Raw genomic sequence first — 22,936 nt, 5'->3', positions numbered from 1 at the left:
ATGAGAATCACTATACGGTACAAGACGTGGGGGTTTTATTCAAAAAGCGTAAACTTTTTGCAGCTGTCCCATATTAAACACTCATTTCATTTTATACACATTGGAAGCATCGCAAAGGGTGAGTTCAAAAACAACAAAACACTTCTATTTCCCCCACACCTGCTTTGCCAGAGACAGCACTTCTCTCTGTTAGGATTAGCTAGGAGATAGCTTCAGGAGTAACCACCTCTAAGGCCTGGGTAACAACTAGAGTTGCCAACCCTGCCATAGTGGCCAGGGGTCTCCCAGAATTGGCCTTAATCTCCCGGTGGCTATTAAAAGCCATCCAGGAGATTTTAGTAGGCTGCTAAAAGTCCAGTGGGCAGTGCAGCAGAGCTAAGGCGGGCTCCCTGTCTGCCCTGGCTCTACGCGATTCCCGGAAGCGACTGGGAAGTCCCTCTGCCTCTAAGGTGCAGGGGTGGCCGGGGGGTCTCTGCGCACTGCTCCCACCCAGAGCACCCACTCTGCAGCTCCCATTGGCCAGGAACTGTGGCCAATGGGAGCTGCGGGGGCGGTGCCTGCAGGCAGGGGCAGCACGCAGAGCTGCCTGTCACCGTGCCTCAGTCACAACCGAGGATACCAAATTCAGGACATACTGCTCAGGAACAGGGCAGACACACCACAAAACTGGTGGCTATTCTCCCATAAGAAAGATCATTTCAGTGGATACGCACTGCGAGGTGACTTTTGTCAGGGAAAATACCTGGTTTTGGTGACAAAATACATCCACCCTCAAGAGAGATTTATGTCTTTTTTTCCTCTACGTTTTTGTCGACAAACTGCACGTGTAGACACCACTTTTCATTTCATCGCTTTAATTGACCTTCAGAAGGTGTCCCACGATGTCCATCCTGACCGCTCTGGTCAGCAGTTTGAACTCCACTGCCCTGCAGCCAGGTAAACAACCATCTGCTCCTCCCTCTTAGAAGCCCCAGGAATTTTTGAACTTCCTTTGCCTGTTTGCTCAGGGTGGAGAAGTCGCATCACATCTTCCCAGGTGACTATGGTGGGTTATCGCAGCAAACGCTCTCCCGCTTGGACCACTGCGGAGCTGCTGGTTCTGCTCAGTATATGGGGAGCGGAGGCTGCGCTTCAGACGTGGGAATTGGGATACCTAGGGGCAGATTGCTCGAGGCTTGTGCGAAAAGGGCTGTGATCGGGACACGCTGCAGTGCAGAGCGAAGGTAAAGGAGCAGAGGCAGGCGTACCATAAAATGAGGGAGGCAAACCGTTGCTCAGGTGCTGCACCTAAGACCTGCCTGTTCTATAAGGAGCTGGATGCTATCTTCAGTGGCGAACCCACCTCCATCGCGAAGAGGCCCGTGGATACTTCAGAGGGCACAGAGGTGGCGGAAAGGGGACCTAACCTGGAGGACGAAGTTTTGGATGAAGAGGGGGAGTTAGATGAGGGTGTGCAGCTCCTGGTGGAGTCGCCCGGTGGGGCAGACAGCCAGGAACTGTTCTCCACTCCAGAGGTGTCTAGCCAGTCTCAGCGTTTGCTCCCCGGGGAGCAAGAAGCAGAAGAGGAGACGCCTGGTAAGTGGCTGTGGCCTGTGTAGTGCAGAGGTGGGTTCTGGTTACAGAAATGTGGGAAGCTGGCTGTGTGTCCGTGACCTGGACATTTTCCTGTGTAGCTAATCGGTACGGTGGAACAGGGTGTTGGTGCATGCCGAGATCTCACAGGAATCCTCCAGAGAGATCTCCAGGAGAGTTTCCTGGAGGTAATGGGCAATCCTCTGCCGAAGGGGTCCATGGCAGAGCAGCTTTGTTCCTTCCCCCATTGTAGGAAACTTTCCTGTCTCATATGCACTTTTCATAGATTCTAGGACTGGCAGGGACCTCAAGAGGTCATCGAGTCCAGTCCCCTGCCCTCATGGCAGGACCAAATACTGTCTAGACCAGGGGTCTCAAACTCAAATGACCCCGAGGGCCGCATGAGGACTAGTGCATTGGCCCGAGGGCCGCATCACTGACACGCCCCCTTGCTGCCCCTGGCCCCACCCCTGCCCTGTCTCTTCTCCACCTCCTCCCCTAAGCGCGCGGCTCCCCGCTCCTCCCCCCTCCCTCCTGGAAAGTGCTAAGCGCCACCAACAGCTGTTTGGTGGCTTGGCGGCGGGAGCCTCCGCTTTTCTCTTGGGGGCCCCTGCGGAGCCCGGGGCCCGGGGCAAATTGCCCCCTTTTCCCCCCCCTCTGGGCGGCCCTGCCCCGCCACGGGTCTTTGGGGCACTTAGGCGGCGGGTCTCGGAATGGAAGGGGCCCCCCGCCGCCGAAGACCGGGCTGCGCTTCGGCGGTGGCGGGTCCCTCTTTTCCCCACCCCGGCCGGTCCCGCTTCCCACCCTGGCCCCGGCGGATCTCGCTTCCCTCCCCCACCCCCCGGCACGGCCCGGCCCCGGCGGGTCCCGCTTCCCTTCCCCCGGCCCGGCCCGGCCCCGGCGGGTCCCGCGTCCCGTCCCCCGGCCCAGCCCGGCCCCGGCGGGTCGCGCGTCCCTCCCCCACCCCCCGGCCCGGCGGGTCTCGCTTCCCTCCCCCACCCCACGGCCCGACCCCGGCCCCGGCGGGTCCCGCTTCCCTTCGCCCGGCCCCGGCGGGTCCCGCTTCCGTCCCCCGCCCCCCGGCCTGGCCCGGCGGGTCTTGCTTCCCTTCCCCCCCCCACGGCCCGGCCCCGGCCCCGGCAGGTCCCGCTTCCCTTCCCCTGGCCCGGCCCCGGCGGGTCCCGCTTCCCTCCCCCCCCCCCCCGGCCCGGCGGGTCCCGCTTCCCTTCTCCCCCCCCCCCGGCCCGGTCCCGGCCCCGGCGGGTCCCGCTTCCCACCCAGGCCCCGGCCCGGCCCCGGCGGCTCCCGCTTCCCCCCCCCTTACCCGAGCGCGTCTCCGGCGAGGCCTGAGCTTCGTCCTGCTCAGAGCCGCGTGGTGAGGGGGCGGGGCTGTGAGCTCCACGCCGTGCGCAGCGCTCAGCCCAGAGCTCCCAGCCCCGCCCCCTCCCCACGCGGCTCGGATCGGGGCGGGGCTCAGGTGCTCGGACGGAGACTCGGCGCTCTATGCGCCGAGGCTCCAGGAGAGGGGCGGAGGCGGGAGCCTCCGCTTTTCTCTTGGGGGCCCCTGCGGAGCCCGGGGCCCGGGGCAAATTGCCCCCTTTGCCCCCCCCTCTGGGCGGCCCTGGGGAGCTCCGCGGACCGCAGGGAAGAGCTCCGCGGGCCGCATGTTTGAGACCCCTGGTCTAGACCATCCCTGATAGACATTTATGTAACCTACTCTAAAATATCTCCAGAGATGGAGATTCCACAACCTCCCTAGGGAATTTATTCCAGTGTTTAATCACCCTGACAGTTGGGAACTTTTTTCTAATGTCCAACCTAAACCTCCCTTTGCTGCAGTTTAAGCCCATTGCTTCTTGCTCTATCCTTAGAGGCTAAGATGAACAAGTTTTCTCCCTCCTCCTCATGACGCCCTCTTAGATACCTGAAAAATTCAATCGTGTCCCCTCTCAGTCTTCTCTTTCCAAACTAAACAAACCCAGTTCTTGCAGCCTTCGTTCATAGGTCATGTTCTCTAGGCCTTTAATCATTCTTGTTGCTCTTCTCTGGACCCTCTCCAATTTCTCCACATCTTTCTTGAAATGTGGTGCCCAGAACTGGACACAATACTCCAGCTGAGGCCTGACCAGCGCAGAGTAGAGCAGAAGACTGAATTCTCATGCCTTGCTCACAACACACCTGTTAATGCATCCCAGAATCACGTTTGCTGTTTTTGCAACAGCATCACACTGTTGACTCATACTTAGCTTGTGGTCCACTATAACCCCGAGATCCCTTTCTGCCGTACTCCTTCCTAGACAGTCTCTTCCCATTCTGCATGTGTGAAACTGATTGTTCCTTCCTAAGTGGAGCACTTTGCATTTGTCTTTATTAAACTTCATCCTGTTTACCTCAGACCATTTCTCCAATTTGTCCAGATCGTTTTGAATTTTGACCCTGTCCTCCAAACCAGTCGCAATCCCTCCCAGTTTGGTATCATCTGCAGACTTAATAAGCGTCCTTTCTATGCCAATACTGAAGTCGTTGATGAAGATATTGAACAGAGCCGGTCCCAAAACAGACCCCTGCGGAACCCCACTTGTTCTACCTTTCCAGCAGGATTGGGAATCATTAATAACGACTCTCTGAGTATGGTTATCCAGCCAGTTATGCACCCACCTTATAGTAGCCCCACCTAAGTTGTATTTGCCTAGTTTATCGATAAGAATATCATGTGAGACCGTATCAAATGCCTTACTAAAGTCTAGATCTACCACATCCACCGCTTCTCCCTTATCCACAAGACTCGATATCCTATCAAAGAAAGCTATCGGATTTGTTTGACATGATTTGTTCTTTGAGTCCCTTCAGTATTAATAGGTCAATACCATCTAGTCCTGGTGACTTATTAATGTTTAAATTAACAATTTGTTCCAAAACCACCTCTATCAGCACCTCACTCTGGGAGTTTTCCTGAGATTTACCAGCTACAAAGAATGGCTCAGGTGTAGGAAAATCCCTCACTTCCTCTGCAGTGAATATTGATGCAAATGATTCATTCAGCTACCCTGTGTCACAGAGCCCCTGGGCGATGCTCTGGAACTGCTCCCCACAAAGCCAGGCAGGACTCTGGGGAGCCTCCTCTCCCTTGGAGCAGCCTGTCTGCAGGGCAAGAAGCTCCCATGGCTTCACCTCCTGGGTCTCTCCTTGGAGCATTCAGCATCCTCTGCCCCTCCGTGCGCTTCCCCCAGTGAGTCTGCCCAGGCGGGGTCCTGGGGGGGCATAGGGTCCTGCACCCCCACTTCGCAGTCAGACGTGACTCTCAGCCAGCCAGTAAAGCAGAGGTTTATTAAGATGACAGGAACACAGTCCAAAACAGGTCTTGCCAGTATAGACAACAGGACTCCCTTTAGTTAGGTCCATCTGGGGCCCCAGGGAGGCCACAGCCCCATTGAGAGGGCCGAGCACTCCCCTCCATTTTCCAGCCAGCTTCCAAAAAACTGCCAAACCCCCTCCTGCCCCTCCTCTCTGGGCTGTGTCTCTTTCCCGGGCCAGGAGGTCACCTGATCTCTTTGTTCTCCCCCACCTCAAGCATCCCCCCTTGATTTGCCGAGTTTATGCTCCTTTCTATTTTCCTAAGTAGCGTTTGACTTCCAATTTTTTAAGGATCCTTTTTTTGCCTTTAGCTGCCTTAGCCGTGGTGGTATTTTTTAATCCTCTTACTGGGTTTGCCCCCTTTTGGGATACACATTCATTTTGAGCCTCTATGATGAAGGGTTTTTTTTAACGTTTCCATGCAGCTTGCAGCTATTTCACTTTTCTTCTTGCATCCGAAGAAGTGGGTATTCACCCACGAAAGCTCATGCTGCAAAACGTCTGTTAGTCTATAAGGTGCCACAGGATTCTTTGTTGCTTTTACAGATCCAGACTAACACGGCTACCCCTCTGATACTATTTCACTTTTGTGAGTGTTTCTTTTAATGCCCATGTAACCCGCTCTCTCAGTTTGGTGTAGTTCCTCTTTCTGAAGTTAAATGCTACCAAAGTGGGCTTCTTTGGTATCTCCCCCCTCACGAGGACGTTACATTTAATTACATTATGGTCTCTATTACCGAGTGGTTCAGCCGCATTCCCCTCTTGCACCCGATCCCGTGTGCCATTTCGGACTAAATCGAGACTTGCCTCTCCCCTTATAGGTTCCAGGACTAGCTTATCCAGCCATTAATGGTTCCTAAAAACCACGGTTCTCTCTGGATCCCGTCCTGAGGGCACATGTACCCAGTAAATACGGGGATAGCGGAAATCCCCAATTATCATCCCTGCCGCGGCCCTTGGGCCTTTTAAATCCCGGCCCCGGCCCGAGCCCACAGCACCGGCTGGGGCCAGGATTTAAAGGGCTCCTCCAGGTTCAATAGCCACGGCGGCAGGGGGGCTGGAGGAGCCCTTTAATTTCCGCCCACAGCTTTGGCAGCCGGGCTGGGGCCGGCGTTTAAAAGGCCCGGAGCTCCACGGTGGGTGGAGCCTCGGGCCCTTTAGTTCGCCCTGGGTGATTTAGAGGCCCCGGGACTCCCAGCCACAGCTGCTGCCCCAGGACCTTTAAATCTTGAGGCCTCGCCTCTTTGGGCTGAGGCCACCCTGGGACTCGGGCTGTAGGGGTGAGTCCTGTGAGTTACTGCCCGGGACAGAAACATTCAAAACCAGGGCAGCCACTGCGGGGCCTTCACTGAAGGACCTGGGATGAGGGACAGAAATACCCACTGCCAGGGGTCACGTGTTACCGAGAGATGATGGATGTCTCCTGCTCCATGGCTCTAGCTCCAGTCTGGGGCGGGACGCGAGGGAGGGGGTGGGTTGGATCTGGGGTGGGGGGCTAGGGTGGGGGCAGGACACAGGGACATGAGAGTTCGCCTGAGAAGTGGGAAGGCACTGGCGGGGGGAGGGGCCAGAGACGGTCTCTACGGGGGGGAGGGGATGAGAGATAGGGGAGGGGCCGGGGGGGTCTCTGCGAGGGGAGGGGATGAGAGATGGGGGGAGGGGCCGGGGGGGGTCTCTGCGGGGGGAGGGGATGAGATATCGGGGCGGGCTCGGAGGGGGTCTGTGCGAGGGGAGGGGATGAGGGGCAGGGGAGGGTCGCGGGGGGGTCTGTGCGGGGGGAGGGGATGAGGGGCAGGGGAGGGTCGCGGGGGGGTCGGTGCGGGGGGAGGGGAGGAGGGGCAGGGGAGGGTGGCGGGGGGGTCTGTGCGGGGGGAGGGGATGAGGGGCGGGGGGCAGGGGCCAGGGGGGTCTGTGCGGGGGGAGGGGATGAGGGGCGGGGGGCAGGGGCCAGGGTGGTCTGTGCGGGGGGAGGGGGCCGGGGGGGGGTCTGTGAGGGGGGAGGGGATGAGAGGCGGGGGGAGGGGGCCAGGGGGGTCTGTGCGGGGGGAGGGGCCGAGGGGGGGGAATCTGTGCGGGGGGGGAAATGACAGGCGGGGATGAGAAGCGGGGGGGAGGGTCCGGTTGACCCCGGGACCCGCCCGTACCAGGCCCGGAGAAGGCGGAAGCGGCCCCGGGGCAGGCTGGGAGATGTAGTTCCGGACCCTACCGGGAGCGGAAGTGACGTAGGGCGGGGAGGCGGGGCCGGGCTGCGGACGCGCGCGAGGCCGTTGGAGCCTCTCACGGGGCCGGGGCCGGAGACGGTTGGTGCCGTTGGAGCTCTGAGCATGCGCAGATCGCGGCGCGGGGGGAGAGGGGGAGAGCTGCCGCCTCCAGGTACCGGAGCGGGGCCGGGCTGGGGCGGGGAAGTGTCGGTGCAGCCCGGACATGGCGGGGGGGGCAGGTGACCCCCGAGGGGCGGGGAGAGAAAGGGGGGGGGCTGAGATCCCCTCGGATTTACCGCTGCCCCCCCCGTGGGGACCCCCCTCCCCCCCCGCCCCGCCCCCTTTCTCCCTAGAGAGCCACGAGCAGCGCCCAGGGTGACCCCCCCTCCCCCCACCCCTGAGAAGTTCCCTCCCCCCCCCCCCCGATTGTGCCCCATTTTCTCTCCCCTTCGCCAGTGGCCAGTTCAGGTCTCAGGTTTGGGGGTTTCCCCCATTCCCACCTGCCGGGATTTGTCCTTGTGCGGGTGGGAAATGGTTCCCCCCAGTGACTCCTGAGCTGGGCAGAGGCTGGGGGGGCCCTGAGACAGGGACACCTCTGGGCTGGGCTGGGCTGGGGGGGCCCCTCTCTGCTGGCAACAGGGCCTGGGAGGGGAGGGAGGAGCAAGTGTCCCCCCCCATGGAGACGGCCCAGCCCCAGGTTTCCCCTCCCAGCTACTCCCCCTCCCCCCAACCCAGCAGTCCCCTCCCCCCCCCCCCCCCGCTTGCTAGTCACTTTCCCAGACCCCGCAGCCAGTGACCTTCTGGTTCCAGCCCCCTCCTTTCCCCTGTGAAACCCACATCACCCAGGGCTCCCCCCCCCCCCCGGCCGTGTGAGTGTGGGGGAAGGGGAAACCATCCCATTCTGCTGTGGATTGAATATCCCTGTATAACCCCCCCAGTTTCCCCCCTTTTCCCTTGGACTGTTGAACGGTGACAGAAAGTCTCCCCCGATGTTGGCGCTTCTCCCTTATATTGGCAAATATTTAGTGTGTGCCCCATTTCCCACTCAGGTCTGAAATACTGATCTCAAATGCTTGGAAATCTTCCCGCTTTTCTCCCCAGGTGTGTGACTGAGGTCAGGGCCCTTATCGTACTGAGCGTGGCTCAGGCCTTGCCTGAGATCAGGTCCCCCAGTGTGCCGGGCGCTGCACAAACCCTGACTGAGTTTGGGGCACTCATTGTGCCAGGCCCTGCATCAACACCAAGTGAAATCAGGCTCCCATTGTGCCAGGCCCCGCAGAGACCCCAAGCGAGATCAGACCCCACTGTTATGCCAGGTAAAACTGAGACCTGGACCGAGATCACGGCCCCCCTTATGCCAGGCAGCACACGGCTGCGACCCAGATTGCTGGCTCCATTGTGCTGGGCACTTCAGAGACCTCGACTGAGATCTGTGTCCCCGTCAGGCCTGGCCCCGCACTGACCCCGACCCAGATCACACCCCAATACTCTACTGGGCGCTGCACAGACCCCGACAGAGATCTTGCCCCCACATTTTGTCAGATGTTGCAGGGACCCCAAAACAAAATCCAGGATCCTGTAATGCCGGGAACTCCTGACTGAGGTCAGGCTCCTGTTGTGCAGGGCTCTGCACAGACACTGACCAAGATCAGGGTCCCCATTGTGACAGGTGCTGAACAGACACTAAGGGTATCTCTACCCTGCCACTAAAACCCCCCAGCTGGCCCAGGCCAGGTGACTCAGGCTCACGGGCTCAGGCCAAGGGGCTGTTTAATTGCAGTGTAGGTGTCTGGGCTTGGGCTGGAGCCAGGCTGTCGGACCCTGCGAGGTGGGAGGGTGCCAGACCTTGGGCTGCAGCCCCAGCCGGAACATGGACACCACAATTAAACAGCCCCACAGCCTGAGCCGTGTGAGCCCAAGTCAGTGGGCACGGGCCAGCCGCCGGTGTCTGACTGCAGTGTGGACATGCCCACAGGGACAGAGAGGCCTTGCCACAAAAAGCTCAAAGGCTAAACAGGCCAATGGTGCGAGGTGACGCTCCATTTTACAGATGGGGAAACTGAAGCTCAGAGAACTGAAGTAATTTGCTCAAGTTTGCGTGGAGAATTTGGGGCAAAACTGGGAACTGAACCCAGATTGTTTGTTTCAATTCTTGTCTCTCCCCTTAACCCCAGGCCCAGCGTGTGTGTGTGCAGCGTTGTTTTGGCCTGTGTTTGCCTTGCATTGGCTTCCAAGGGAGACTGTGGAATTTCCTTCACTGGAGGTTTTTAAGACCAGGTTAGAGATACACCAGTCTGGGAATGTCTAGGGATACTTGGTTCTGCCTCAGCACAGGGGGCTGGAGTAGACGCCCTCTCAAGATCCCTTCCAGGCCTACACTGTAATAATTCTCTTTTGTGCTGTGTTGTGTTTGACGCTGAGCTGTTTCACATGGTACCGTTTGGAACTGTGATTGCACCATGTTGTGTAGCAGTTTTATGGTGCATTGTTTTGCCTCAGCGTGTTTGATACCTGTGCTGTGTTGGTTTGAGTTGAGCTATTTTCCATTGTGTGCTTTTGTCCTAGGGTGTGTTAGTTAGAATTGTGTTGCTTTCTTTTCCTTTGTATTGTCATTTTATGCTGTGGACTGTGGGTTTTTTGTTTTTTTTTCCCTCTGAATTGCCTGACATTGTGTTGTGGTGAGTTTTATTCTGTATGTTGTGTTTTCATACGTATCTATTGTAGGGCAGCCTAGACATGTAGGGCCTCAAGCTGTCATCAAGTCCAGCTCTCCCTGCCGAGGCAGGACCCAGTATATGTGGATTATCTCTGCCAGAGGTTTGTCCTACCTGCCAGCCCCCTTGTCAGACTGTTCCCGAGCTGACCTGCCTTAGCTCTGGGGACACCCACACAGATCTGAGTGGTGAGCAGCTCTGGAGAGAGGAGACCCCAGTGAGAGGGCAGCTGGGTAAAGAGACTGAAGTTGGGAGGAGAAATCTTGACGTGCCCGAGGTCACCCAGGCTGTCCGTGACAGAGCTAGAAATAGAGCCCAGTTCTAGGGCTGTTTTGGGCACTGAAGGTCTCTGCCACCCTGGTGTTTTAGGCACTGGTGCAACCCCTTCGTACAGACAGAATTTACACTAGTGCGCTCTGATTGGCACTGGTGCACCATGTCCCAGTTTGAAGGCTTGCGGTGGTCGGGGGGGACAGTGACCTCACGGTACCAAAGCAGGACGTCAGCAGAGCAGACGCACACACCGTAGCTCTGCCTGGAACACGCAGCATTCACTGCCAGACGGGCTGGGCGATTTTTCAGGGGCCCAGCTTGATGTGCCTGGCTGGGGTGGATTCAGTTCACGGGGGTCTGGGGCGCTGATCGTTCGGGATGTTCCTTTTTGCATAGTCAGTTCTTTCCCTTTATTGTTTTTCCCCCCACCTGTGCCCGATGTCGCTCTCTTCTTAACTTGCTTCGGTTATTTCAGTTCCAGTTTTTAAATGGGATCTAATCATTGCAAAGCTGAATGAAAGACCAAACAAACAGAACCATTTGAAAGTTGGCACAGAGCTGGTAGAACTGTACCTAGTGAAGCTCTGCTGTAATGACCTGTAAAATGCATCTGACGCAGTGGGGATTCACCCACGAAAGCTCATGCTCCAAAACGTCTGTTAGTCTGTAAGGTGCCACAGGACTCTTTGGTGCTTTTACAGCTCCAGACTGACACGGCTCCCCCGCTGGTACTTGTACTGACCTGGTCCCCGTAGCATGTTCTGGTGGGGCGCATAAGGCAATGTCAAAGAGCCAGAAGCGCGTTTTAGGGCGAAAGGGCTCGTCCGGTGTTTGCTCTCTAGGGAGCATGTCACCGGCCAGGCCTTGCAGTCTGTCAGGAGTCGTGCGCTGGGTTGTATTTAGTCATCTCAAAGTCAAAGGCTAAGACGGCTGGTTCACAATGTCCAATGAAATCTTGCAACCAGTTATACAAACAGAGTCTGATGCTGATAAAACAACCTGGTGTTACTGTTCAGTCCCTTCAAACTATGTAATTAAAATGATGAGATAAGCACATGAGAGATGAACCGACGGCTAATTTCCATTTCTTAATGCCTGATATTTTTACACTGGCTCACACCATCTGTAGGATTTTTTTAAATTGATGCACAGCAACCAGTCAAGTGAATTAATGAATGCCTGTCAATCACGGATTGCTTTCTGGTGCAAAAGCATCTGATTAAGCACCTAATTAAAACTGTACCATTTCAAATGGAAATGTATCAACACAGCTTAGCTCCAGTGTGTTTAAATGGGAATGAAAAGTTCCTAAATACATGGCAGGATGGTAAATGGTGAAAATAAACGGAAGTTCCTCTACGCAGTGCTGAGGACTTCTGCTCCTAGCCCTTCACGGGCTCTGGCCTCTTGGTTCCCAGTCCCCCATTAGCTGTGTCCCCCTCCCCCAGCCTCAGCCCTGCGTTTACTGCAGATCTTCACTCCCCTCAGCTAGGCGAGGGGGTTGGCTCTGCAGCCACTAAAGCATCAGCTGACTCTGGTCTTGCTGATACTGTCTCACATATTGGGGTATTTAGCTTTCAGGGAAGGATTTATCAGAGTTACTGACTCTGGGAGGTGGGGGAGAGGAGAGGCTGAGAGGGAGTTTGCTCCTCACACTCTGTAGGGCCATGTTCAACCCTGGTAGCCTCCATGTTACCTCATCCTCCACCCTCCCCCGTGTGTCTCTGCTCATGTGTCAGAGTGTCACCTTCTGATCATAATGCCACTGGCCTCAGCAGAGCTCCCCGACAGGAGCTACGTCACGATGGGGATATGGCAAAGACCAAGCGACACTTTGCCAAGGGATCTGTGTCACTGTCTAACCCCCGTAGGCCAGGGAGAGGGCGACTTTCTGCCAATGGCCTTCAGGACGGGTGCTGAGTTCACTGCGGTACCCCTCGTCCCCTCTCCATTTCCCTTCTCGCTGTGCTGTCTGGGACGCTGCCCTGCTTCCTGCTCCCCAGGCCACCCCATGTCTACTCCATGTGCCAGGCTGCTGGCAGCCCCCAGGGAGAGGCCATCCAGCCCCTCAAACTGGTGCCCAGCTGCTGGGCCTCAGGCCTTCTGGGGTGCAGCTCTGAGAGTCCCATTGGCCCCTGCCCCAGGGGTGCTACGGGGCACGTCCGTCTAGTGTGTCAGGGCTCAACCCCCTGGCTGAGACCTCGGGGCACTTTCTTCCTCTCTCGGGGCACCAGGGGAAACAGCAAAAGAGCCGACTGTCGGCAAACAAGGGTAAATAAAGGAATGAAAGAAAGAAATGGCGGGGGGGGGGGAGTAAATGTGGACAGCTCCCATCAGGATATGGGCCCCTCTTACTTCTGGGAGCATCTCAGTCCCCTTCAGAGTTTACTGGGTCTCAAGTGCAAGTTTCAGCCTCCTCCCCCTTTGAAACTTTGCCCCCCAGAGTCCAAGCAGCAGACAGATAATAAATTCCTTCTGTATGGGGTTTTGAATCCCTTCCTGCCATGTGCTCTGAGCTGCTGGGAACTCAGCTAATGGGAAGTCAAGAGCACAACAACAGTCATTTGTCTTATTTAACATCCCATAATAGTCTATCTGGTGTTGATGGACCTTTCCTGCCAGGCGGGGTGTAATGCGTTCGGTTGCCAGTCAGCACTTCACCTAGGTAAAGTCTGTCTCCTGTCTGGTGATTTACAGAGCCACAGAGGCTCACAATGCAACTAGTCAGATATTAACCCAGGCAGCAACTCACAAGCATTCAGTAAAGTCTAAACACTAAACACGTTGTTATAATTCTAATCCCTGTTTTAACAAGACTAACCCAGGGGAGCCAGACTGATTCCAGCCGTGCGTTTGTCCATGTTCAGTTAAGACTTGGGAGCTTTTGCAAGAGCTAACACCTCATCTGCCAGTGTCACAGGCAGGCTGGGCAGGGATGGTGTCTCTGGCCTCTGTTTGCCAGAAGCTGGGAATGGGCGACAGGGGATGGATCACTTGATGGTTCCCTGTTCTGTTCGTTCCCTCTGAAGCACCTGGCACTGGCCGCTGAGCTAGATGGACCATTGCTCTGAGGCAGTGGGCCGCTCTTATGTTCACAGTCTGTATCAGGAGTATCTACTCACTTGGACTCTTTGGGGAGCCACAGAAAGAAACAAGATGTGCTGAGGCAAGGAGGCCCCGTCTCAGAGCCCCCGGGGTCGCGCTTGTCAAAAGCTAAAACTAGGCCCAGCCCATGAAGGGGGCACTCCCAGGAGAGACTGGATAAAGGCTGGAGCATCCAACAGCTTTGTAAACCTGAGAGAGCTGCCTTGGGGACAGTGACAGGGAGAATCCCCAGAGTGACTCCTTTGATTCTGCTCTTCTCTGGCCTTTGCTTTATAGAATCACAGAACTGGAAGGGACCTCGAGAGGTAGCTAGTCCAGTCCCCTGCACTCAAGGCAGGACTCAGTATTATCTGGACCATCCCTGAGAGGTGTTTGTCCAGCCTGCTCTTAAAGATCCCCAACGATGGAGATTCTACAATCTCCCCAGGCAATTTATTCCAGTGCTTAGCCACCCTGACAGGAAGTTTTTCCCTAATGACTGACATAAACTGCACTCGCTGCAATTTAAGCCCATTGTCCTGTCCTCAGAGGTTAAGAAGAACAATTTTTCTCCCTCCTCCTTGTAACGACCTTTTATGTACTTGAAAACAGTGATCGTGTTCCCTCTCAGCCCTGGTCTATACTGGGTGGGGATCGATCTAAGATACGCAACTTCAGCTACGACAATAGCGTAGCTGAAGTTGATGTACTGAGATCGACTTATCGCGGCATCTTCCCGGCGGTGACTCGACTGCTGCCGCTCCCCCGTTGACTCCGCCTGTGCCTCTCGCGGCGATGGAGTACAGGAGTCGACAGGAGAGTGCTCGGGGATCTATTTATCGTCTCTAGACTAGACACGATAAATCGACCCCCGATAGCTCAATCTCACAACATCGATCGCCACCGTAGTGTAGACCTGCCCTTAGTCTTCTCTTCTCCAGACTAAACAAACACAATTTTTTCAATCTTCCCTCAAAGGTCTTGTTTTCTAGACCATTAATCATTTTTGTTGCTCTTCTCTGGACTTTCACCAATTTGTCCACATCTTTCCTGAAATGTGCTGCCCAGAACTGGACACACTGTTCCAGTTGAGACCTAATCAGTGCGCAGTAAAGCGGAAGAATTACTCCTCATGTCTTGCTTACAACACTCCTGCTGATACAGCCCAGAATGATGTTCGCTTGTTTTGCAGCAGTGTAGCTCTGTTGACTCATATTTAGTTTGTGATCCACTGTGACCCCCAGATCCCTTTCCGCAGTTCTCCTTCCTAGGCAGCCATTTCCCATTTTGTACGTGTGGAATTGATTGTTCCTTCCTAAGTGACGTACTTGGGATTTGTCCTTATTGAATTTCATCCTATTTACTTCAGACCATTTCTCCAGTTTGTCCAGAGCATTTTCAATTTTAATCCTATCCTCCAAAGCACTTGCAACCTCTCCCAGCTTGGTATCGTCCGCAATCTGGATAAGTGTAACAGAGAGACTCTGCTACTGGGAGGGTTTCACCCTGTCTCAGAGGGTTACACCCTGGTGGGAGGGGGCTAGGCCTGTACTGGGATAAGGTCACTCTGTGCTTCACATTGTGGCAGAACCTAGAATGTCCATTAGCAGGGAAACATCCTGGGGGAATCGGCTTGTGGAATGGACAAAAACTCCACCTGAATTTTCTCACCTTGCCCTTCTCGCCCTGGCAGGTTACAGAATAACGTCCACGTTTCGCTCCAGATCATCCCCTCCTCCCAGGAGGAAGGAAATGGCTTTAATGGAGCTGGCTCAGGTAAGGGATTATCAGGGAGCTGGTGGTGGGTTCTGCTTGGAGGGAGAGGAGCAGTAAATGCATAGGAGGGTGGGAGCTGCTCCAGGTGGTGGGAGGCAGGAACTATCTAGGGTGGGGAAAGGGAGGGGACAGGATGTGACAAACCTGCTGAGACTTGTGTAATCTGGGGCCTACTTTTAAAGAATAGGAGTGGAACTTCCCCTCTTCGTGGAAGAGGAAATAACCCCTCAGCCAGGGCTGGGAAAACTTCCCAGGCTTCCAGTGCTGGAGCCGGAATCTACTGACACTTCATTAGTTACCACCACCCCAATCTTTGTGGCAACTGCAAGCTTTATCAGTGATTATTTTATATCGTCTTCCAGGTCATTGATAAGAATGTTAAATAACACAAGGCCAAGAACCAATCCTTGTGGGAACCCCCTAGAAAGAAATCCACTCGACCGTGGTTCCCCATTTACAATCCCAGTTTTTAACCTATTTAATAGATGCCCTGTGTATTTTGTATGTTGCTAGTTTTCTAGTCAAAATATTCTGCTGAACCAAGTCATATGCCTTATCGAAGTCTAGGTATGTTACATCAATACTATTAGTTGCAACCAAACTTTTGATCTCACCCAATAAGGATATCCAGTTAGTTTGACAGAATCTGTTGTGTCTAAACCTTTGTTAATGGGCACTAATTATATTACCCTCCTTAAATTCTTTATTAATGAAATCCAGTATCAGCTGCTGCACTCTTGTAATTAGCTGGGTCACCTCTTTTACACTTTTTAAATATTGGCACACCATTAGCTTTATTCCTGTCTTATGGAATTTCCCCAGCGTTCCAAGTCCTAATGAAAATCATCATTAACAGTCCACCATGCTCCTCCACCGGGTCTTTGAAAACTCTTGTTATCTGGACCCGCTGATTTAAACACGTCTAACTTTAATAGCTGCTGTTTAACGTCCTCATGAGTTAATGTTGGAATGGAAAGTGTGTCGTCGTCAACACCTTATGATATGAGTTACTTCATCTGTTTTTCTCCAAATCCAGGAGAGAAACATTTATTGAACACTTTTACCTCTTCTGCATTATTTTTGATAATTCTGCCATTTCCATCTAGTAATTTACCACTACCATTGTTAGGATTAATTTTGTACTTAATATACTTTTAAAAACTTCATTCTTATTTTTCATTGATTGATCATTGATTTCTGATAGCTTTAGGGTGACCAGATGTCCCGATAAAATCGGGACTGTCCTGATATTTAACCCTTTGTCCCGCGTCCCGATTGATGTATGATCGGGACACCAATTGTCCCAATAATCAGATAAGGAGGCAGCGAGTTCCCCACTCCTTGCCTCCTTCTCCCTCCCCCAGCAGGCCGCGTCCCCACTCCTCCCCCTCCCTCCCAGTACTTCCCGCTGCCTAACAGCTGTTTGGCGTGGGTTGGACTTTCCGGGAGGGAGGGGGAGGAGCAGGGATGCAGCACGCTCGGGGGAGGAGGCGGAGAGGAGGCAGGGCAGGGGTGGGCACTCGGGGGGAGGGGGTGGAATGAGGGGGGGTGAGAGTCGTGCTGGGGCAGGTGAGCACCCACCCGGCAGACGGGAAGTGGGCACCATCGGTGAGTGGCGGGGGGGTGAAAAGGAGAGTGGCGGGCGGGGGGGGTGAAGAGGAGAGGGGTGGGTGGGGACTGAGGAGGGACGCAGCAAGCCAGCAGCAGGCTGGGGGATGAGGAAAGGCACATTGGGGGGCGGGGAGGACTGAACGGGGGAGCGGAGCCTGGGGCAGAGTAGGGGGGAGCCTGGGAGGAGTGGAGGTCGGACTATTGGCGGGGCTGATGGCACCCCAATGTGTCGCGATATTGCAGGCTTGTGATCTGATCACTCTAGATACCTTCCCTTACCAATTTTCTACAATTCCGACCTTCTAACTTCTAGTCTTTACTACTGACTTCCCCTTTCTTCCATATATTTTATTTGGAGAGTGTTGGGATTCCTACCAGGGAGCCACCAGCAGGGTCCAGAGACAGCCCCATCTCCTGTATCAAGCTCTGGCTAGTGGGTATGTGATAAATGTGACGACCCTGCCTCCGTCTGTCAGCTGGGAGACACACAGGTTCTCTCTTTCTACCATCTGATGCCTCCTCGCTGCTCTAAGCAAGGTGGGGTGGGACTCTGTTAACATGGGCCTCCCGGAGCCTCCATTTACCTGGTGCTGCTGTTCCGTGAATAGTGGGGCTGTGAGTGGGGCAGCAGGTCCTGAGTGTTGGGCTCTTGCTCTTTCAGGGGCCGGTGACCTTCGAGGAGGTGGCTGTGTATTTCACCAGGGGAGAGGGGGCTCTGCTGGACCCCGCTCAGAGAGCCCTCTACAGGGATGTCATGCAGGAGAACTACGAGAATGTGACCTCGCTGGGTAAGGAGTCCTGTCCCCTGGGTTATTAGAAGCTGTGGGGTCTCTGAAGAACCTGAGCAGTAATAACTTTATACCTTTATTCGTCATAAAAGCACCAAAGAATCCTGTGGCACCTTATAGACTAACAGACATTTTGCAGCATGAGCTTTCGTGGGTGAATACCCACTTCGTCGGATGCCTCATCTCCCACCCACTAGTATAATTTTTGGACATGTGCCTTTTTGGTGCTGTCAGACATTTGAAAATTGCATCGAATGTATCCTTACTGGCTACATTAATAACTACATTAATCACTGTAGCTTTCATGCCTGTTCCTCAGTGTAAGAGGAAAATATGCTGCCTGTAGAATTCTAAATTGAGTAAATAGGTGTGTGACTCATGCCTGGCTTGTGTGACAGTCAGATGAGCTCCTCTTTCGATAGGAGAGCGAATAATGTTCCCATTCAGGACCCCACGGGTGAAGGGAGAACAGAGCCGTGGGAGGGGAGGAGAAGGGGGGAGTAGATAATTCTGGGGTGCCAGGACACGGGGAGGGTGTGTGCAGGGTTAGAGCTAAGAAGCAGCAGGGAGGGAGGAGGATGTGAGAGACGAGGAGGGAACACAAGAAGCTCCCAAGGTGCCGGGAGGTGGTGCCGGCTGAGAGTAATGGGAAGAAGGGGAGGGGGGTGTGGGGGAAGGGCACCCAGGAAGTGGGCTGGGTGGGTCAGTGGGAGGGAGGAGAGGTTTGGGGATCTAGAGCTGTGGGGGATCCCAGACCTTTAACCCCGAATCCCTGCCCAAGCCTTGTTGCTTTAGAGCCTCCACTCCAGTTTTATTTCTGTCCAGTTTCACTTCATTATACATTCACCCCCCCAATATTATTATTTTAACGCTTGACCTCCCTCTCCCACTCATTACCCCCCCCCCCATATAACCTCCCCATCTCTGTGCACAGCGACCCCGGCCACCGACCCTGAGTCCTTGCTGCATCCTCCCTCCCAGAGCAGGGCCCCTTCCCAGGCACACATGGGCACTTTGATGATGATGTCACAGGCTGGTGGTGTAGCCTGGACAGTGTTTACACCGATAAGATGACGTGTAGGGGCCCAGCTCGCCCTTGTACATGGCTACTCACCGTTAATGGAGGAGATGAAATTGGGTGAAACACACAGACACTTGATTTATAGTTGAAATCATAGGCAAGGATCAATACACGTAACGATTACAGTCAGAGAAGTATAGTAAAGAGGGGCTTGCACTGTGCGGACTTACAAGCTATGGGCACCAATGGAAACAGATCGAGGCACAAGGGAGCCCATCAGACGGGAGGCCCTGCTTCAGTTTACACTGTCCCAGGGACCTGACAAAATGAAAAACTGGTCACTAGGAGACGTATTTTCTCCGCTTCCTTATGGAAATAGGATGGCGATATACCACATCTGCTCCTTTGCTCTGATTATAATAATGTCAATAGCTGCCCCAAACCATACCTGGCCTTTGGGAAATCCATAATTAAGCATCAAGCCTCAGTACTCATGATTTACATCACTGATTTATTAATCATTCTAATATATGAATGCATCCAACTGCTGAGATACTTCATAGCAAACTAATTGCTAGAGCCCGCCCCAGACTTCCTTCTTTCAGAATCCTGTGGCGTATTCCACCCGCTTGTGGTTCCTCATTAGTCTCTCAAAATGAGGGTGCGAAATATCTGACCTGGGATTGTCTCCTTAGGCCTATTCAGGTAAATCCCACACCTCCCACAAAGGCTCCACCTAATACAACACCACTGGCCATCACATACAGCCCCTCTCCAGTGCATTATCAACGATCTACAAGCTATCCTGGAAAACGATCCCTCACTCTCACAGACCTTGGGAGACAGGCCAGTCCTCGCTTACAGACAACCCCCGAACCTGAAGCAAATACTCACCAGCAACTACACACCACACCACAGAAACACCAACCCAGGAACCAATCTCTGTAGCAAACCTCGTTGCCTACTCTGTCCCCAGATCTACTCTAGCGACACCATCAGAGGACCCAACCACATCAGCCACACCATCAAGGGCTCATTCACCTGCACGTCTACTAATGTGATATATGCCACCATGTGCCAGCAGTGCCCCTCTGCCGTGTGCAGTGCCCCTCTGCCGTGTACATTGCCCAAACCGGACAGTCCCTACGTAAAAGAACAAATGGACACAAATTGGACATCAGGAATGGTAACATACACAAGCCAGTAGGTGAACACTTCAATCTCCCTGGTCATTCTCTAACAGATTTCAAAGTCACTATTCTTGAACAAAAAAACTTCAGAAACAGCCTTCGAAGAGACACAGCAGAACTAAAATTAATTTTCAGATTTAACACCATTAATCTGGGCTTGAACAGGCACTGGGAGTGGCTGGCTCCTTACAGAAGCAGCTTCGCCTCTCTTGGAATTGACACCTCCTCATCTATTATTGGGAGTGGGCTACATCCACCCTGATTGAATTGGCCCTGTCAACACTGGTTCTCCACTTGTGAGGTAACTCCCTCCTCCTCGTGTGTCAGTATATAATGCCTGCATCTGTAACTTTCACTCCATGCACCTGAAGAAGTGAGGTTGTTTTACCCACGAAAGCTTATACCCAAATAAATCTGTTAGTCTTTAAGGTGCCACCAGACTCCTTGATGTTTTTGTGGATACAGACTGACACGGCTACCCCCGATACTTGACAATTCTAACATAGCCTAACATAATTCTCTAACCAATTATATCCCACTACGTAATTTACTCACACCTAGCAACATGAATTTTACAGCAGATAGAAACAATTAGAGAACCAGACTGATTAACGAGGTAAAAGCGGTGACCATAAAGATAAGACAATACAGAAAGGAGGGTTTCACAACCACAACCATTGATAAGGGATTTATTGCCAGAGAGGATGATTTATAATAATAATACTAACTCTTCTGCCACTTTGAGCCAAGGAAGCTGGCCTTGGTATTTTACTGCTTAAAAATGAGCAGGGATTACAACCATGGAATATTCTTTGTGACGAGTATCCCACAAATTCCACTGACCTCCCTTGTTTTCTTTGCCTGGAGTAGGGTTTCCAATTTCCAAACCTGATGTGATCTCGCAGCTGGAACGAGGGGAAGAGCCGTGGGTCCCGGACCTCCAGGGCTCTGAGAAAGAAGTGCTCCCGAGAGCTGCCTTCACAGGTGAGGAATTGGTTAAACCAACTCAACAACTGTTTAGGAATGCAGGAAACATTTGGGATGCCCTACAAAGACCCTGTGAGCTCTCCAAGCTCAGGATTGTTCCCTGCAGATGTGGAATCATTATGGCAGATGTCACTCATGGCTTCCCTCCTATTCTGACTGACAACTTGCAGCAGGTTCCTCCCCGATCTCGCTTTCCCTTGAGTGTTCTGGTGAGATGTGGACCAAAACTAATCCCTTCCTCTCTCCTCTGGGGAAGGGTTTGGGGAAAATCAGCTCCTGAGAGGTTTGATTTCTCCCACACATATTTTGGTTTGTTCATCCCTTTTTCCATTCCTCTCTCTGACATTTCCTTTTTTTCTGGCACAGGGAGTGACCTATGTCTGGATTCTCTCTGTCTCCCATCAGGTGATGGGATGGTGAGTGAGAATGAGAAGGAGAAACCCCAGCAGGAAGACGCTGAGCAAGTAGAACCACATGGAAGGTTATCAGGAAGATCCAAAGGGAATGTTTCCAGGAGTTGTGCACTCCCAGAAAAAGCCAAAGCCTGTGAGACTCAGCAGATGCCAGAGGAAAACTTCAGTAGCCACTCAGACCTTATAACCCGCGACAGAATCCGCTTCGAAGGGAGACGCTACACATGCCATGAGTGTGGAAAGAGTTTTAGTCAGCGTTCAGACCTTATCGAACATCAAAGACTCCACACAGGAGAGACGCCCCACACATGCGCTGAGTGTGGGAAAAGCTTCAGTTGCAGCTCACACCTTATCATGCATCAGAGAACCCACACAGGAGAGAAGCCCTACATGTGTTCTGAGTGCGGGAAACGCTTCAGTCAGCACTCAGCCCTTATCCAACATAAGAGAATCCACACAGGGGAGACGCCCTACACATGCTCTGAGTGCGGGAAAAGCTTTAATCGGAGCTCTGCCCTGAGCGTACACAGGAGAATCCACACGGGTGAGAAACCTTATGGATGCGCTGAGTGCGGGAAAAGCTTTAGTCGGCGTTCACACCTTATCAGACATCAGCGACTCCACACAGGGGAGACGCCCTACACATGCTCTGAGTGCGGGAAAAGCTTTAATCACAGCTCTGCCCTGAGCACCCATAGGAGAATCCACACGGGTGAGAAACCTTATGGATGCGCTGAGTGCGGGAAAAGCTTCAGTCAGAGCTCAGAGCTTCTCGTACATCGTAGAATCCACACAGGAGAGACGCCCTACACGTGCTCTGAGTGCGGGAAAAGCTTTAGTCGGCGTTCAAACCTTATCAGACATCAGAGACTCCACACCGGGGAGAAGCCCTACACGTGCTCTGAGTGCGGGAAAAGCTTTAATCACAGCTCTACCCTGAGGACACATTGCAGAATCCATACGGGTGAGAAACCTTATGGATGCTCTGAGTGCGGGAAAAGCTTCAATCAGAGCTCAGAGCTTCTCGTACATCGTAGAATCCACACAGGAGAGACGCCCTACACGTGCTCCGAGTGCGGGAAAAGCTTCAAAAGGAGCTCACACCTTATTAGACATGGCAAAATCCACATTGGAGAACTGTTACAAATGCCTTGATTCGGACTGGGAAAAGATTTACAAAAAAATCACATTTGCTAATTCCCACATAGTGATCTGTGCACCATCTTCACTGTGTAAATACAAGTGGTATTTAAACTTATATATAAGAACAGTTATATATAAGTATTTATATATAACTAGTTATATATAAACAGCACCAGAGTTTATATATAAACTAGTATATAAACTCTGGCGCTCTGATTGGCACTGGTGCACCATGTCCCAGTTTGAAGGCTTGCGGGGGGACGGGACTTCTCCTGACCCAGGACACCCACCCCCGGCTGTTTTCCTCCTACCCATTGACAGAACAAGGAGTAATGGTCTCAAGTTGCAGAGGGGGAGGTTTAGGTTGGATATTAGGAAAAACTTTTTCACTAGTAGGGTGGTGAAGAACTGGAATGGGTTACCTAGGGAAGTGGTGGAATCTCCTTCCTTAGACGTTTTTAAGGTCAGGCTCGACAAAGCCCTGGCTGGGATGATTTAGTTGGGTTTGGTCCTGCTTTGAGCAGGGGGTTGGACTAGATACCTCCTGAGGTCCCTTCCAACCCTGAGATTCTGTGATTCTAAGAAGATCTGCATGACCTTGAAACGTGATTGTGAATGTATGGCAGACACTATAGTTGTAAAAGGAGGAGATAAATCAGCCCAGAGACAATATCCTTACTCAAAACAATCAAAAACATATATAGAAAAAACGATTCAGTGTTACTAACACAGGGAGGACTACGTAGATGTACTTCCACTGCCAATTCCCCTATTTGGCCTGTAAAAAAACAAAATGGTTCTTGGCGTCT

General features: G+C 53.3%; 1 protein-coding gene across 1 annotated transcript in view; it reads left to right on the top strand.

Annotated features, from left to right (window-relative positions):
- The window catches only part of LOC123356631, an 871,996-nt gene that overhangs the window by 598,955 nt on the left and 250,105 nt on the right, over positions 1-22,936 (top strand). The window contains 1 exon segment of the mRNA XM_044999988.1: positions 21,209-22,098. Within this exon segment, the coding sequence (XP_044855923.1) occupies positions 21,209-22,098 (890 nt within the window).

Source organism: Mauremys mutica, chromosome 26, assembly GCF_020497125.1.
Source record: "Mauremys mutica isolate MM-2020 ecotype Southern chromosome 26, ASM2049712v1, whole genome shotgun sequence".
NCBI classification, from domain to species: Eukaryota; Metazoa; Chordata; order Testudines; family Geoemydidae; genus Mauremys; species Mauremys mutica.
This window is presented reverse-complemented; position numbering and strand designations above follow the sequence as displayed.